The sequence below is a fragment of the Pseudonaja textilis genome, chromosome 2 (assembly GCF_049901715.1).
Source record: "Pseudonaja textilis isolate UNSWEBS1 chromosome 2, rPseTex1.2, whole genome shotgun sequence".
In the NCBI taxonomy this organism is placed as follows: domain Eukaryota; kingdom Metazoa; phylum Chordata; class Lepidosauria; order Squamata; family Elapidae; genus Pseudonaja; species Pseudonaja textilis.
This window is the reverse complement of record NC_141991.1, coordinates 128,044,343-128,060,966: the sequence shown is the minus strand read 5'-3', so window position 1 is coordinate 128,060,966 and position 16,624 is coordinate 128,044,343. Positions and strand designations below refer to the sequence as shown.

The 16,624-nt window shown below is 42.9% G+C and overlaps 1 protein-coding gene across 1 annotated transcript in view; it reads right to left on the bottom strand.

The window, feature by feature from the left end:
• Positions 1-16,624, bottom strand: part of TAMALIN (trafficking regulator and scaffold protein tamalin) — a 29,849-nt gene that overhangs the window by 11,129 nt on the left and 2,096 nt on the right. Inside the window, exon 2 of the mRNA XM_026717485.2 lies at positions 2,251-2,300. Within this exon, the coding sequence (XP_026573270.1) occupies positions 2,251-2,300 (50 nt within the window). The remainder of the gene's footprint in view (positions 1-2,250; positions 2,301-16,624) is intronic.

Genomic DNA, 16,624 nt, shown 5'->3' with positions numbered 1-16,624 from the left:
CAGTCAAATTCTCCTAAAATTTTTTTGAGTAACTTCAATACTAAAATGAAATAACGCTTATGGAATATTCTGAAAAATCACATGAGAAATGTTTGTATTGCCTTCCTATCCAAATAAACCCAGATTATCAATGTTCACTTTTTATCAAACTCTATATATTACCACATGACATTGCAAATTGAACATATGTTCTATCCTTTTAATGGAACTGTTCATTCAATGAACATGTTCCATTTTATGATATGAATCAATGTAGTATAAGGGTAGTAAGTGGACAAAATTTCTTCTTGATAAAAAATATGCCGCTATTTAATGAAAATTTGGCAAGGAGGAGACGAAGAATCCTCCTTTCGTTTCATGGAAAAGTTGCACCTCTTCATAAAACAGAACATCTGGCCACAAATAATGTATGGATGTATATACACACCCAGCTGACCGCCCTGTGTGCCTTTGTTCTACTTATTATTTCTGGAAAAGAAGTATGGTTGAAATGAATCAGTGACTCTCAAAAGTTTATTTAATTTTTACAAGCTGTCAATTGGAATTTAAGAAATGTTCCCAATATAATTCAGAAGTATATTTTACGAGAAGCTGTTACAGAGAAGCATTTCCTAACAGCCTGGATTACAACTGGCTTTTGTTCTTCTTGTTCTTTCACATACGACAATAGTTTTAACAAAAGGGGGAGGGTCATTATTTTTTCAGCATTACACCCTCAATGTATTGGCCACAAACCCCATCACCCAGCATGCTAACCTGGAGGATGCTACATTGGCAAAAACTTGAGATAAAATAGCAATAGCACTTAGACTTATATACCACTTCACAATGCTTTACAGTCCTCTCTGAGCGGCTTACAGAGTCAGCATATTGCCCCCAACAATCTGGATTCTCATTTTTCTGACCTCAGAAGAATGGAAGGCTGAGTCAACTTTGAGCTGATCAGGATCGAACTGCTGGCAACCAGCAGTCAGGAGAAGTAGCTTGCAGTACTGTGCCACCATGGCTCGTATTAAGATAATGGGATTCAGTCATTCTATATTTAATTACCATGTTTCAAAACTGGAAGTTCTTTTTGTCCCCATTTAGCAATGAAGAGTCACAAGCCTATGGAAAGGTATTTCTTTCTACCTTTCACGTGCCCTGTTGAAACCCAACTTTCTGTTCTCTAAGAAAGCTTCAGGAGAATTTCACCTCAAATCATTTGGAGAACTGCAGCCAAAAACTGAAGTTCTTTCTCTAATGTGCACTTTCGTGACTCTGTCTTTTTTTCTGCACAACAAAGCTTCTTCCTAAAAAGCTGAAGTGGCAATTTGCTCTTGCAACTTTCAACAATGCAGCTTTAAGGGCACATTCCTAAAGCTTGAAGGTAATCGGATATCAAATGTAATTGATGAATATTTTGCACTCTCTCATTGTGAGGCAACGTTCAACTATACTTCACCTGAGTCTTCTTGCATCAAGATTGCATGACGGTAATATCAACTCCTATTAGGGATAGCAATCTGGTGCCCATCAGATATTCTAAGACAACAATTCCCATAAGACCTACTTAACCATGGGAACCATGGGAATTGGTCCTTACAACCTGTATACTCCTATTACCTAATGTGATCCCAGGAGGAGTTGCAGAAAGGTGTATGCTTTTTTTGCTTTTGAATCAGAGCACTATATTGTACATCCCACTTTTGCTGGACACCAGGCTGAGGAAAGTTGCACCAGAGAGATAAAGGAGGAATTGAAATCACTATCAACTAAACAGTTTACCTGTTAAAGAGACAAACTGAAGAGTGAAACGCACTGCCTATTCCATGGGAGGTTAACCATCATTCTGAAGTTTTAGCTGGTGAAATTCTGTCCCCAGCAGGAGATGCCGGACTGGAATTAACACAGCCAAAGGGTCCTTAGTCTAAAGACTCTATCCCAGAAGGCAAAATACCTTGATGGTGCTTGTAAATTACCTCCGGGTGCATAATTTCTGTTACTTCTCTCCCCTACCCCGCCCCCCCTCCCACTATAGGGCTATCTCACTCACTCCCAGCCATAGGGGAAGACAAGACCTGCTTGGGGGTGGCTGTGGACAGTGTCCTAAGTGAGCACAAGCAAGAAACAGTCAGCTTTTGGTTAGACTACACCGAAGACAAGGCTTTCTCTGCAGGCCGACATAGGGAAAAGCAAGTCTGTCATCAGCAGAACAGGACAAAATTTACCATTGAAACTCCCAGCAGAAGGGAACAACTTAGCACCTACCTGTGCTGCTCAGGTGACTGGCTCAGAGAGTGCCACTTGAATGCAGAGCCCTGAGGGAGAGGTGCAAAAAAGACAATTAGCCAAGAGCATAGCAGGAGGCAGGCCTCAAAACCTCATTCAGATACAACACTGGTGGCACTGAGCCAAGGACCAAGGGAGCCACAGAGCAACCCCTGAGTCAGAGGCCTTAAAGGCTGCGTATGAAGCACATTTTCCTGCCACCTAATGACTCACTCCTCTTTCAGTCCTTAAAGTGGTATCAAGATCTGAGAGAATCTTTTCCTACCTTGTTTACCGAGCTGTTGTAAGAATTACCAGGGTCATTTTCATTATGTGTGCTTTCAACGATGCTAAAAGACTCAGTTTTGTCAGCTTGCTCTGGAGGCCTATCACTGCCAACCTGGCAGTATAAACAGGTTGCCAAAATGAAACAAGGCCTCTGCCTTAGCCAGCTAACTCCAAAGCAGAGGTTGTTTTGGGAAGCCGATTGCTAGACAAGAGGCCATTCATGCAGTTGGTTAACAACACACAAAGGAGGGGAATTCGGATGGGGAGCCTGCTGGAGGCAAGCTGAGGAGGCATTCCCTGTTCTTCATCCTGTACCACCCCCACCCCCCGATAATCCTGATCTGGATTATGTTTCCTTCATCTCTGGCTGATGTTAGAAACAACAGTTCCTTTGCTCCAGGGGATGTCTGTCCTCTGATGCCATCATCAGCCCAACTTGGATTGCTACCCGTAAACTGGCTATTCACTTTTACGAAGCCACTTGCACAATGCATGAATGAGAACTCCTCTACACTGAAAGCACATTAGGTCCTCATTCATGGACATTCAGAATGAGGTTTCTGTTTCATTGCTTGAAGCAAACAACAACAACTGTCAAGGAAGCCAGCCGAGATTTGCATCATGTGACTAAAAAATTATTGATCAAAACAAATGGCACATCACCATCTAGAGTGCTGAATCTCCTAGGGGCATCTTGGTGCTTTATATCCACACAAGCCTGAAGATTTCTTAGAATGGCATCTCAAGCTTGGTTAAACTTCCCCACCCCAAAACCTCAAATGCCAACTAAGAGGGTCTTACACCCACCACCGGGGTTGATGAAAAGCATTGAGAAAGTCACATCTGAACACTGCAGGCTTTCAAAGCTACATGGCTTGGTGCCACGGAAAAAGAAAAACCTTTGGAAGAGAAAGCCCATTTTATTCTGAAGCCCTAATTTTAAAATAAAATTAATTGCTAAGCCCGTTCTGAACAAAGACTTTCATTGTTGATGCTTCCACACAGTACATGATGGGAACTGAAATTTGGAGGACCAATTAGGAAAAAAAATTATTAATATAAATGGATTCAACCACCCTCAGAGGTGGGTGGGGCCCCACATGCATGCCGTGTTGTGTCCCCTGAAGAATTTCAGCCATCTTGGCATAATGGCAAACAACATGGCAATTGATAATGCTCTGGCTTTCATTAAACTTTCTGAATTGTACAAGGGTGCAAACGTGCATGTCTTTGGTTTATGGCTGAACTCAACGTCTCCTGCAAGACGCAGCCAAGAAACGAAGCATCAGTTTTCTATTAGGCAGCAACACATGCAATTGGAATTATGCTTGAAAATAAACAGCTGTTCATGTAAGAATTCTTCCTGCCCGCCTCTGACAAGCAAGCACTCCACCCTCTTCCCCCAGCCTAGAATGACCTGTAGGCACCGAATCTTTTTTTTATATGCACGGCTGCAACCATTTGCAAGCGTTTTTAAATTTGGGTCCAGAATTGCAAAATGACTTTTTAGAAGAGATCAAATGAGGTCCTAATACCACTCTATAAAGCCTTAGTAAGACCACACCTAGAGTACTGCATCCAGTTTTGGTCACCACACTATAAAAAAAGATGTTGAGGCTCTAGAGAAAGTACAGAGAAGAGCAACCAGGATGATTAGGGGACTGGAGACTAAAACATATAAAGAACAGTTATAGGAACTGGGCATGGCTAGTCTAGTGAAGAAAAGGATCAGGGGAGACATGATAGCAGTCTTCCAATATTTGAGGGGCTGCCACAGAGAGGAAGGGGTCAAGCTATTTTCTAAAGCAACCGAAGGCCAGAGAAGGAATAATGGATGGAAACTGATCAAGGAGAGATTCAATCTGGAAATAAGGAGAAACTTTCTGACAGTGAGATCAATCAACCAATGGAACAGCTTGCCCTCAGAAGTTGTGGCAGCATCACCACTTGAGACTTTCAAGAAGAGATTGGACTGCCATCTGTCAGAAATGATGTAGGGTCTCCTGCTTGGGCAGGGGGTTGGACTAGATGACTTACAAGGTCCCTTCCAACTTTGATTATCTGTTAAGAGCGTGGGGGGAAGGGAATGGTAAAAGCAAGGGTGGAGACAAAGGTTTCCAGCTCCATGTTGGAATGAAATGGCCCTGCTTGTCAAGCTGGACAATGGCATTTCAGTAACCTCGACAAACTCCCATCAGTGAAGTGGGATATTTGGGTGGCCTGCTGAAAATGGAGTAAATAGATTTGAATCCTAATGTAATGGCAGTTGTTTCCCAAGGTACATGGGAAGTGTCTTCACTCTTTCCTCCAGAGAAGTCTGGATGGAACCCAGGAGGCTGTAGCAAGCTAGTCCAAATTAAAATTCTACTTAATAAAAACAGCAGGTACTTATCCAGACATTCTGCTTCGGAGCTGAGAAAAAGCAAAGACAGGGCTATGCTAATTTCAGGAACAAAGGCGATATCAAAATAGTAATGATGGTACAAAAAACAATAAGATGAAAAGACCAACAGAGTGACACAGAGATTGGTTTCCTACTGGTGGGAGATGAACATGCATCTACTCTGTGCTTAAGCCAAATGCTTAAATAAGCAGAGCTATTGTGTCGGTCAAGAACCTCTCCCAAATATTCTGATTAACTATCAGGAGGAATGTTTTCTGCATTAAGCTTTTGGTCTACACGTAATATGAAGAATGGTTGCAGGATTTGGGTTTGGCTAGTCTAGAGAAAAGAAGGACTGAGGGAGGGGGGAACACGATAGCAATGTTCCAGTACTTTGAAGGGCTGCCACAAAGAGGAGGGGGTGAACTTCTCTTCCAAAGCATCAGAGGGCAGGATAAGAAACAATGGATGGAAACTAATCAAGGAGAGAAGTAACCTGGAATTAAGGAGAAATTTCCTACCAAGGAGGACAATTAATCAGTGGAACATTTGGCCTTCAGACGTTGTGGGTGCTTCATAACTGGAGGTTTTTAAGAAGAGACTGGACAGTCACTTATCTGAAATGGTGTAGGATCTCCTTGAGCAGGAGGCTGGACTAGATAGGTCACTTCTAGCTCTATTTTGATTCTGATTTTTAATACTAGAACACCCTCTTTTGTTGTTTACAATGAAAATATCAATTATAATTGATAAAAGCATAGTCCAATTGAGTTTTTTTAATGTTCACTGACTACACACCCTTCCCTACAGTTCCAAATCCTTCCTGGTCAAGATCTCTTTTGCCAGGAAGTAAGAGCAATGTCGACTCAAGAGACACATACCGGTTGATTTCATGGCTGGGAGGATATAGGAGATGCACACCTGGTGATGACTTCGGAACCTTTTAGTCAATCCCCATGCAGTTGTATGCATGCATGCATGTATTTATTTTATTTATTTCATTTATATGCTTCCCATTGCACTATCAAGTAACTCTGAGCAGCTTTCAGTCAGAATGCTCACTTGTAGTTCAGTAGAGTGCGTCACTGGCCAGTTTCGGTGGGCCAAGGATGTGGGTCTAACTAACACAATGATGGCAAACCAACAACATGTGTCAAAGGTGTCACACCATCATTTTCAGTGACATAGTGGCATGCACAAACACATCCAACTATTTTTGAAATAGTTTTTTGTGCAGTTTTCAGAGGCTGCATGAGAATGCTGTGTGTTCTTGCACAGCCTGCATCCAGACTTTGTGTGAGAATAGGATGTGCTTTTGCAGTTTTTGGAGGCTGAAGAGGCTATGGAAAAAAAGCATTCTGTGAAGCTGATTCAAGAATGAAGGCTTCATGTGATCGGGAGCAAGCTCGGGTAGGCCGCAGGGGCCTGTCAACAGAAAGAGAAACACCGCCTAAAGGTAAGCAGGGCATGGCAGATCCTGGGACTGCTGGATTGCAGGACAATTGCCCTTTGGGATATGGTGGCGGCAGCCTTTTTGTGTGACAGCAGTAGTACTAGGGGTTAAATCAAAGCCTGGGCCTACACTTCAGGCCCAGCCCCAGCACTGCCACTGAGTACTGCTATTCAGGATGGCCTAGACTGGCAGGTGTTTATGTGTGAGTGTGTGGGGGGAGAGATAGAGAATTGTTTCTCTTTTGCTCAACACGTTTGTGTGTGTGTGTGTGTGTGTGTGTGTGTGTGTGTGTGACACACCAGCAGAGTCAAGTTAGGCATTTTCCAAATGTTTGACATGCCAAGCCCCAAAGGTTTGCCATCATTGGTCTAAGACGTTGCTGGGATCTTTTAAAGATGCACGTTGTTAAGGCAGGAAAGGAAAAAAAAATACCCAATTGTCCCAAGAACAGGAGCATTCAAAACTTCTTTCCGCCCACCCCCAGCTCAGCTCCAGGCTGACCCTAAGTACAATAGGGGGAATGTTCCAATTCTCCAATCCTCCCTCCTCCCTTTTGGCTTTGAACTGCTGCATCCAGCCAAGGAAACCAAATGCTGAGTTCACAAGCTCAACCTCAGAGCCTTGAAGCTGCCAGCTGGGGGTTCGGTAGGAGGGTGTGCTCGCCTGTCTGCGTGTGTCGCTGCCACGTGTAGAAGAAGCCAAAGAGGCCAAAGAGCCAAGCGGGTTGCTGTTTGCAGAGAGTGTGGGAGCCCACTGACCCTGCTGGGGGATGAGACAGCTTGCATTGCAAACCCACCGGAGGGAAGAACCTCTGGAGCTGAAGAAGAAAGAAGGTCTTGCCAAAAGCAGCAGTGATAGAAGCTTTTCCAAATGGCAACCAGCGGAGAGCGAGCGGATGCTTGTGTAGCAGAACTGCTCCATTTCTCTGATTATTCATCCCCTTTCGTCCTCTTCCGTTGCTCCCTGGGCCCAAGATGTAAGGGCGCAGCCTCAGACCTGCGAAGAAGTCTGTCTCCACCAGTAATGAAACCCAGATCCTGAGAAAAAACATGTGCTTCCAATATCAGGCGGGGGCGGCAGGAACAGAGAGAAATGCTAAACGCCCTTTTGGGCTGAAGACGGTGTGCCAGGCAACCAGGATTGCGAGGGGTGAGGGGCGGGGGGTGTGGGAGGCTGTCAGGAAAAGGGACAAACACAAAAAGATAACAAGGCCCTCAAGTGTCCCCACCATGCCAACCTGAGAAATTCTGCAGAACCACAGGGGGGACTCAGAACCCATGCAAATCATTGCATGCTGCAGTTTTGAAAGTGAAATGAGTCTCCTGTGCTATCATCTCTCTTCCCCACCCCCCCACCCCCAAACTGGACAAATGGCTGATGGTTCCATAAACAAACAAGGCTTTTCATCTGCGGGCTGAGAAAGTGCCTGTTTCCTGTCATGGATGAAGGCAGCTTCCCCAGGGTTGCAGTTTTTAGCAGGCCTCCAAGGTTATAGGCCAAAGTCCATCCAGGACCTTGGCAAATGAAGCAAGCCAGAATGGTTGGCCTTCACCACCTGGAAAAAAAGTACAGGTAGTCCTTGACTTACCATCATTGTTCGGAGATCCGACGGCATTGGAAAAAAGTGACTTACAACTGTTTTTCACACAACCCACGATCACATGATGAACATCCGAACGATTGTCAACTATTCATATTTATGATGGTTGCAGTGTCCTGGGGTCACCCAACCCTCTTTTACAACCTTCTGACAAGCAAAATCAATAGGGAAGCCAGACTCATTAACAACCATATTACTAGCAATAGCAATAGAACTTAGACTTATATACCGCTTTCACAGTGCTTTCACAGCCCTGTCTAAGCAGTTTACAGCCTGTTACCCCCCAACAATCTGGCTCCTCATTTTACCCACCTTGGAAGGATGGAAGGCTGAGTCAACCTTGAACCTGGCGGGATTTGAACTGTCACATTGCAGGCAGCCGGCAGTCAGCAGAAGTAGCCTGCAGTACTGCACTCTAACTACCGCGTCACCTCAGTTCATAACTTTATAATGCAGAGATACACTTAACTGTGGCAAGAAAGATTGCAACATAGGGGAAAACCCACTTACCAACTGTCTCGTTTAGCAACAGAAATTTTGGGCTTGATTATGGTTGTAAATCTGTAAAGCATGCTTTGAACCGAGATTAAATGTGGATTTCCTGGTGTTCCTTTGGCAAGTATATGGAACTGGTTTACCACTGCTTTGTTTTGGACAATTTTCTTTATTTTCCAGTTTCACCTCAAGCCCTGGTATTTCCTAGTGGTCTCCCCTCTCAGCCCTAATTTGACCTAACCCGGTTAGCTTCTTTCTCACATCAAAGTGCCTGGTGTGGAGCCCCAAGAAGTTCTACTCTTTCTATGACATCTCCTCATGAGGTCCATCCCAGGCAAATATGTTGCTCCTTTGAAAGGCCAGGATAGCCCTGTAGATCAGGGGTCCCCTCAGCATAGCTGGCTAAGCAATTCTGGGAGTTGAAGTCCACAAGTCTTCAAGTTGCCAAGTTTGGAGACCTCTGCTGTAAATACTCTAGCACCCCACCTGTATTAAATCAAGCTTTTAACTTCCTCCACCAGGTCAAGTTACTGTATTTGGAGAAACAAATGAAGAATTTGTCATCTGACAGGATAAACAAGGCAGGTCAATAAGATGGGCAGGATAAAAAAAAATGAGCTCAGTGTAATCTGGGTGAGATCACCTGACACCATGCAACTGACCAGGCTACATGTTTTCAGCCATCAGAAATACAGTGTAATATTACCAGAATGGGTCTTGGAGCTAAAAGACCATAAATATATTCAATATAAGGCGTTGGAGGATTTCTTTCCACTCCATGTGCATACAATTAGTCTCAGGGTGGAGCTAGGCTTGCATTCAATTCTCCATACTTCAGAAGAGCTTCTAATCTTGTTTCCAGTACAGAAATTAGAAAAGAAATATGGGATTAATATTGTATATGGTAACGGCAGCAAAATTATTGTTATGTGGAATAGTGTTGGAAAAGCAATACTTGCAGAAATGGTGAAGCTAACTATCAGAGATAAAACAACATATACTTTTTTTAAAAAAAGATTGGAAATGGACTTTGGATGAAAGAAAAGAAGAATAAATTGATGATTTGGGGATTATAAATGATTTAGAAGATGCAGGAAAAAAGTTTACGATGATAATTACTGCTAGAAGAAGGAGCAATTGTATCTCTATTTTTTCATTTTCTATCTTTGTTCTTGTTTGTTTTGTATATTTTACTGCACTGAAAAATTCTAATTAAAAAGTGGTCTCCAGCCCAGATACACACACACACACATGCCAAGCATGCACAACATACAACTGTGAAAGCAGACAACTCTTCCAAACCCAATTTTCCTTTTTGAAAAAGGTAAAGGACATACAAATATCTGCTCACTACTCATCTATTTAAATGAATAAATAAATCATTTAGCACAGAGTTTCTCAAACTTGGTAGCATGAGAATCATGGCTAGCTGGGAAATTCTGGGAGTAAAAGTCCACTTATCTTAAAAATTGCAGAGTTTGAGAAACACTGGTTTAACACCTCTCTCCCTATCCTACTATCTAACATCTGAATTGTCCTTCTTAAAGTGATATTCCACATTTACCCTTTTTCAAGAAATACTCCACTTCAGAATTTCTTAGACAAAAATCCAAATTTCTGTTTTCTCCCCTCCCTCCGCTTTTTTCACTTTATACTTTTATTGACCTGTAAAATTCTAATAAAAATATTAAAAAGAAGTTCTCAGATAGCAATCAGGCCAAAATTACTCAGGGAGCTAAGCGGGCACAAAGGTTTTCCTTCTGAAAACCCCACAGCATTTCAGGGCAAAACCAAGCATTGGGAAATGAATCCTCCCCTAAACATAAACCACTGAGTTTCCTAGGAAAGAGGGACCTAGGCTCAAAGTTACCCAAACAATGGCACCTTTTCCTCCAGGGCCCAAACAGGAGTTCTGGGATGATGAGAAAAAGAAACTCATGTATTGTAGGTCATACAACTGCTACCAGATATCCAACTAGGAAATTGCCTGTGGTTGGGCTTGGTTAGTCTAGTAAAGAGAAGGACCAGGGGAGACATGATAGCGGTCTTCCAATATTTGAGGGGCTGCCACAAAGAGGAAGGGTTCAAGCTATTTTCTAAAGCAACCGAAGGCCAGAGAAGGAATAATGGATGGAAACTGATCAAGGAGAGATTCAACCTGGAAATAAGGAGAAACTTTCTGACAGTGAGAACAATCAACCAATGGAACAGCTTGCCCTCGGAAGTTGTGGGAGTGCCATCGCTTGAGACTTTCAAGAAGAGATTGGACTGCCATCTGTCAGAAATAGTGTAGGGTCTACCGCTTGGGTGGGGGGTTGGACTAGATGACCTACAAGGTCCTTTCCAACTCTGATTATCTGTTATTTGGTCCTGCCACCAATTACAGAATTAAAATAAACTTTCAGCATTCATGAGGGTTTTTTTTTTATTCTATGAAAAACAATTGGCTAGAGTCTTTATAGTGCAAAGGTCTCCAAACTTGGCAACTTTAAGACTTGTGGACTTCAACTCCCAGAATTCTGGCTGGGGAATTCTGGGAGTTGAAGTCCACAAGTTTTAAAGTTGCCAAGTTTGGGGACTCCTGTTATAGTAACTTATGTTGAAAAAGCCTGTACAGCAGTGGTGGGCAGGGGACTGTTGCTTCTTTATTTTTTTTCCCCACTCTTCATGGTCTGCAGAAAAATGTCACTGAAGAGGACAAGGTCAACCTTTCTGAATGGATGATTTCTGAAAAGAGTTAACGCAAAATAGACTGTTAATGTTTTAAGGCTTTACATACCAATATATTCATTTCATTTCATCCACCTGTGAGAACCTTACCCAAAACCACACTACAGGAAGTCCTTGAGTTACAACCACAATCAAGCCCCAAATTTATGTTGCTAAGCGAGACATTTGTTAAGTGAGCTTTGCCTCATTTTACGACTCTTGCCAGAGTTGTTAAGTGAACCACCTCAGTTGTTAAGTTGGTTAAGTGACTGTGGCCTCCCCATTGATTTTGCTTGTCAGAAGACTGGAAAAGGGGACCACCTGAACTTGGGACACTGCAACCGTCATAAGTATGAACCAGTTGTCAAGCATCCGGAGGAGGAGTGGCTCAAACAACTGAGATCCACTAGGCCAGGAGTCTCCAACTATGGCAACTTGAAGACTTGTGGACTTCGACTCCCAGAATTCCTCCATACTTCAGAGTTACTTCTAACCTTGTTTCCAGCACAGACATTAGAAAAGAAATTCTGGGAGTTGAAGTCCACAAGTCTTCAAGTTGCCACGTTTGGACACCTCTGCTGTAGATACTCTAGCACCCCACCTGTATTAAGTCAAGGTTTTAACTTCCAGGTCAACCAGGTCAATTTACTGTATTTGAAGAAACAAATGAAGAATTTGTCATCTAGCAGGATAAACAAGGGAGTTCAATAAGATGGGAAAGATAAAAGAAATGAGCTCAGTGTAATCTGCACTAGGTCACCAACTGAAGAGGGGAGACAAGAAAGTCTATGGCAGCAAAAAACAAACAAACCAGGAGTTTTGGAAGCATCCTTCCCAACTAACAATTGTAACAGTTTTTATTAAAAGGTATAATAAGCTTTTGTGAACTGCAGCCTGCTTCACCAAATGCAAGGAGAGGGGCTAAAATCCTACATCAGCACAGCACTTCATGTATCTGATGAAGCAATACAAAAGCTTAAACTTTTTTAATGAAATCATGTCAGCTGAGAAAGTGCTACTAGACTCCTGATCACCAGTGTGCTTGATTGAGTCTGGCACCTCAGGAAGAACGCATGAAAATAATATAAAAATACAACAGTATAATTATTTGGAGCATGAGAACCCTTGGTCTTTAACTTTTTTTTTTCCCCTAGGGAAGCCTTTCTGACCCTCAAAATCTGGACCACAAACCGGGATTATTAGGGTTTCTTTGCCACCATCTTGTAGCTATCTGGATTTCTTCAGTGGAGATCTGTGAGGCATTGCCTCAATAAGGTTCTACGGCAATAGGTTGTATCATATGCCATTCTCAAAGATCCACTTGCTTCTTGGTGTAAAAATATTTCATGAGACTGGCCTGGAGGGACAACCCGCTACGGAGAAGTTAACTGACACCAAATAGTTCGCTACTCTGTGCTGAACAATTTGAAAGAGGAGGAGGAGATAGCAAGAAGTAGAATCTCTGCGGAGTTAATCCTGAGTACTGAGCTGGAGTAGCTGCCTGGTGGTCCTTGTAAGGATGGACAATTTTTATTCCTTTTAAAAGTTTGTGGAAAAAGGAGCAGCCATGCCATTAAGCTGATAGAAGCATGGCTCAGCCATCGAAGGTCTGTCTGACACAGAGATATATATCTGGATGCTGTAGAATGAGTACCAGATACACACCAGGACTGTCAGCGCAAGCCAGGAGTTTCAGAACTAGCAACAGAAATAGCGCTTAGACTTATATATCACTTCACAGTGCTTTACAGCCCTCTCTAAGCGGTTTACAGCGTCAGCATAATTGCCCCCAACAATCTGGGTCCTGATTTTAGGGACCTCAGAAGGATGGAAGGCTGAGTCAACCGTCAGCCAATCAGAACTGAACTGCTGGCAGTCAGCAGAGTTATCTTGCAATACTGCATTCTAACCACTGCGCCACCACGGCTTAGAGTATAATATAGCTAGAGGTAAAAGCCATCTCTGAAAGCAATGTGATTAACTGGAAGTGTTTCTTGTTTGGGAACTCCCATACTTGGCAGTGAGCACAGGAAACAGAAATCAAAATATTGCTGCTAACCTCAAACCAGCAGGGAGGTTGAAGGTGGGGGGAAGCAAAACACTGAAAATTAGGCTATAAGCCATTCCACGTGGGCTCATTCAGTCCCCATGCCTTCTCCCTCTTTCCAGTAATTGTTTCTTCCCAGTTACATGGCTTCTGTTCTGGGCAAGAGTGATGTCACGGTTGCTAAGGTGCTTCAGCACAGACGTCACCCCATGTGTGGCAGTCTAGCCGCCTCCCTCTTGCCACTCAGAGGGCGATTAATAAAGTCTAGAACTGTCTGTCAGGGGGAAACCACTGGCACACTGGGTCACAGCAGACCGAGTTTCTTTTAACAGTTGTTACATCTGCACACAGTAGCAGGCAGCCATAACCACAGGACGCTATTATGGGAACGAAGGGCCGTACAGGAAACGAGTCCCGGTTTCCTTCTGACAGTTGTTTCAAATGCAGAATACAATTTGAAGTTCTGGAATACAATTTGAAGTTCTTAAACGACAAATATATGTATGTGTGTATGTGTGTGTGTGTGTGTGTGTGTGTGTGTGTGTGTGTGTGTGTATTTTCTTAAGTTTTCGCGGGTACTTACATGTATGGTATTCAGCTTTGTTCGGGTATTTTCCCATGTCATTGTAGTTGTGCCTTTAAAGTTGTAGCAACATTTCAGCAGAATCTCATCTGCCATCATCAGGCTTCTGTACTGTGTTCATCTGTATATATATGTATGTATGTTTGTATGTATGTATGTATGTATATGTATATGTATATGTGTATGTATGTATGTATGTATGTATGTATGTATTAATGCTCCCTCAAGATACAGGTGGTCCTCAACTTACGACCACAATGGAGCCCAACCTTTCTGTTGTTATTTAGACATCTGTTAAGTGAATTTTGCCCCATTGTACGACTTTCCCTGCCACTGTTGTTAAGTGAATCACCTAGCGGATAGTGAGCAACCCGGCTGTAAAGTGAATCTGGCTTCCCCGCTTCTGCTTGGCAGAAAGTCACCAAAAAATAAATAAATCACATGATCCTGTGACACAGCAATGGTCATAAATATGAACCAGCTGCCCAAGCATCTGGATTTTGATCACATGGTCACAGGGATGCTTGGAAGGTTGAAACTGTGAAAAATGGTAATAGGTCACTTTTTTCAGCACTGTTGTTAACTTTGAATGGTCATTAAATGAATTGTTGTAAATTGAGGACTACCTTATTGCATTTATCTTTGCTTTAGACAGGATAGAGCTTTAGATTTGTGTGTGGTGAGTGTATGTGTGTGTGTGTGTGTGTGTGTGTAGATGATGCAAAGACTCTAAAAATAGTTTGGGTAACAATGCCTATAGACCCTTGACCACTGGACAGAATAGAAATAGCAAGAGCACCTAGACTTATATACCGCTTCACAGCGCTTTTACAGCCCTCTCTAAGCGATTTACAGAGTCAGCCTATTGCCCCCAACAATCTGGGTCCTCATTTTACCCACCTCGGAAGGATGGAAGGCTGAGTCAACCTTGAGCCTGGTGGGATTTGAACTGTCAAATTGCAGTCAGCTGGCAGTCAGCAGAAGTAGTTTGCAGTACTTCACCCTCCTCAGTTTACAACTGCAACTGCAACTTCCCTTATGCTATGCAAGGTAGTTCTTAAGCAAGTTATAACTGCAATTAAATGAATCATGTGATCATTAAGCGAATCCAGTCACCCCTTTCCTCCCCCCCATCCCCCCACTCCAATTGAGTTTGCTTGTAATAGGCCAGTCGGGAAGGTCAAAAATGGCAATCCCATGATCCTGGGAAAGTGCAACCATTGTAAATACAATTGTAAATTGTAAATACCAAGTGGTTCAGTTTTGATCCCATATCCATAGGGATGTTGCGACAGTCATAAGTGGGAGAACCAGCTATAAGTAACCTTTTCAGTGCCATTGTAACTTTGAATAATTGCTAAACAATGGTTATAAGTCAAGGATTACCTGTACCCAGAGGTGGCATTCAGCAGGTTCTGACCAGTTCTGGAGAACCGGTAGCAGAAATTTTGAGTAGTTCAGAGAACCGGCAAATCCCACCTCTGACTGGAGATTTTACAGTATCCTTCCCCTGCCACGCCCACCAAGCCACACCCACAGAACCGGCATTAAAAAAAATTTGAATCCCACCACTGCCTGTACTTAGTGGGATAAACTTAGTAGTTCAAACGCGGTGGGTGGGGATTTTTGCTTAAACATATATACGAAAGCATCTGTGAATGCTAAAAGAGGTTTCCAGTTATTCTGAGGATACTTTCATGAGATATAAATATCTCTGCTAGTTTTGATTCATTCTGAATAGACCTAGCAAAGCTTTTTGGCTTTTCTGAGTAGCTTCTTGTAAGCTCTTTGATCTTGCCCTTTGTTGAGACAAAGAAGGGCTGTTCTATTGTGCCACTATCCCCTCTTACACAAAAAAGAGACCACACAAATTAATTCCCCATTTAAACCACAGTCACCACAGTCATAAAATGATGAACTGGAGGCAGCAGTATCTGCAGCAGTAACGGTGACACATACAGATTTATTAAAATGAGCACTAAGAACCGTAAACCATAGTCACTTAGTACTGAATCCAAAAGTAGTCCAGCACCCTTCCCCTCAAAACAGGGTTAGAATTGCCAACCTAACATCTCAGAAACAAATTTAGATATAGAACTTGTTTCATAAACCCCTACTGAAGAAAACAGCACGGTATTTCTTTCCATTTTAATATCCCGGAAGAACTGCAGCCCGCCACTTACATTTCCACCTTGCTAGCTTGAATTATGGAAGCTACATCCAGACTCTAACTCATCAAGAGAGCACTAGGATGATTTGGAGAAGGGAATGATTTTAGGAAGCTTTTTCCCCCTTCTTACGCACTTAGAAGTTTCCAAATAATTCGGCTATAACCCAACCTAGCAATAGATAAAAGATTAGTCTGCATTAGTTAATAGTTCACTGGCTGATCTGTACTGGCTCCAGTGGCAAAGTGAATTACACCACTTCTTCCCCTCCAGTGGCGGGATTCAATTTTTTTTTTACTATTGGTTCTGTGGTGGGTGTGGCTTGGTGGGTGTGGCAGGGGAAGGATACCGCAAAATCTCCAGTCAGAGGTGGGATCTGCCAGTTCTCCAAACTACTCAAAATTTCCACTACCGGTTCTCCAGAACTGGTCAGAACCTGCTGAATCCCACTTCTGTTCCCCTCAATGAATGAGTCTGAAACGAATGAAGTCAGGAGTTCTCAGGAATCAATTTTGGGGTGGAAGGTTTGGGAGCTCAGTTCAGTCCCTGCACTGAGAATTCTTGAATTCCTAGACTTTCTTGCTTTGTACCAAATTAATCAGGGTTCAATGAAAAAAAAATTGGTTCTGTAACTAGGAGGGGAACAGT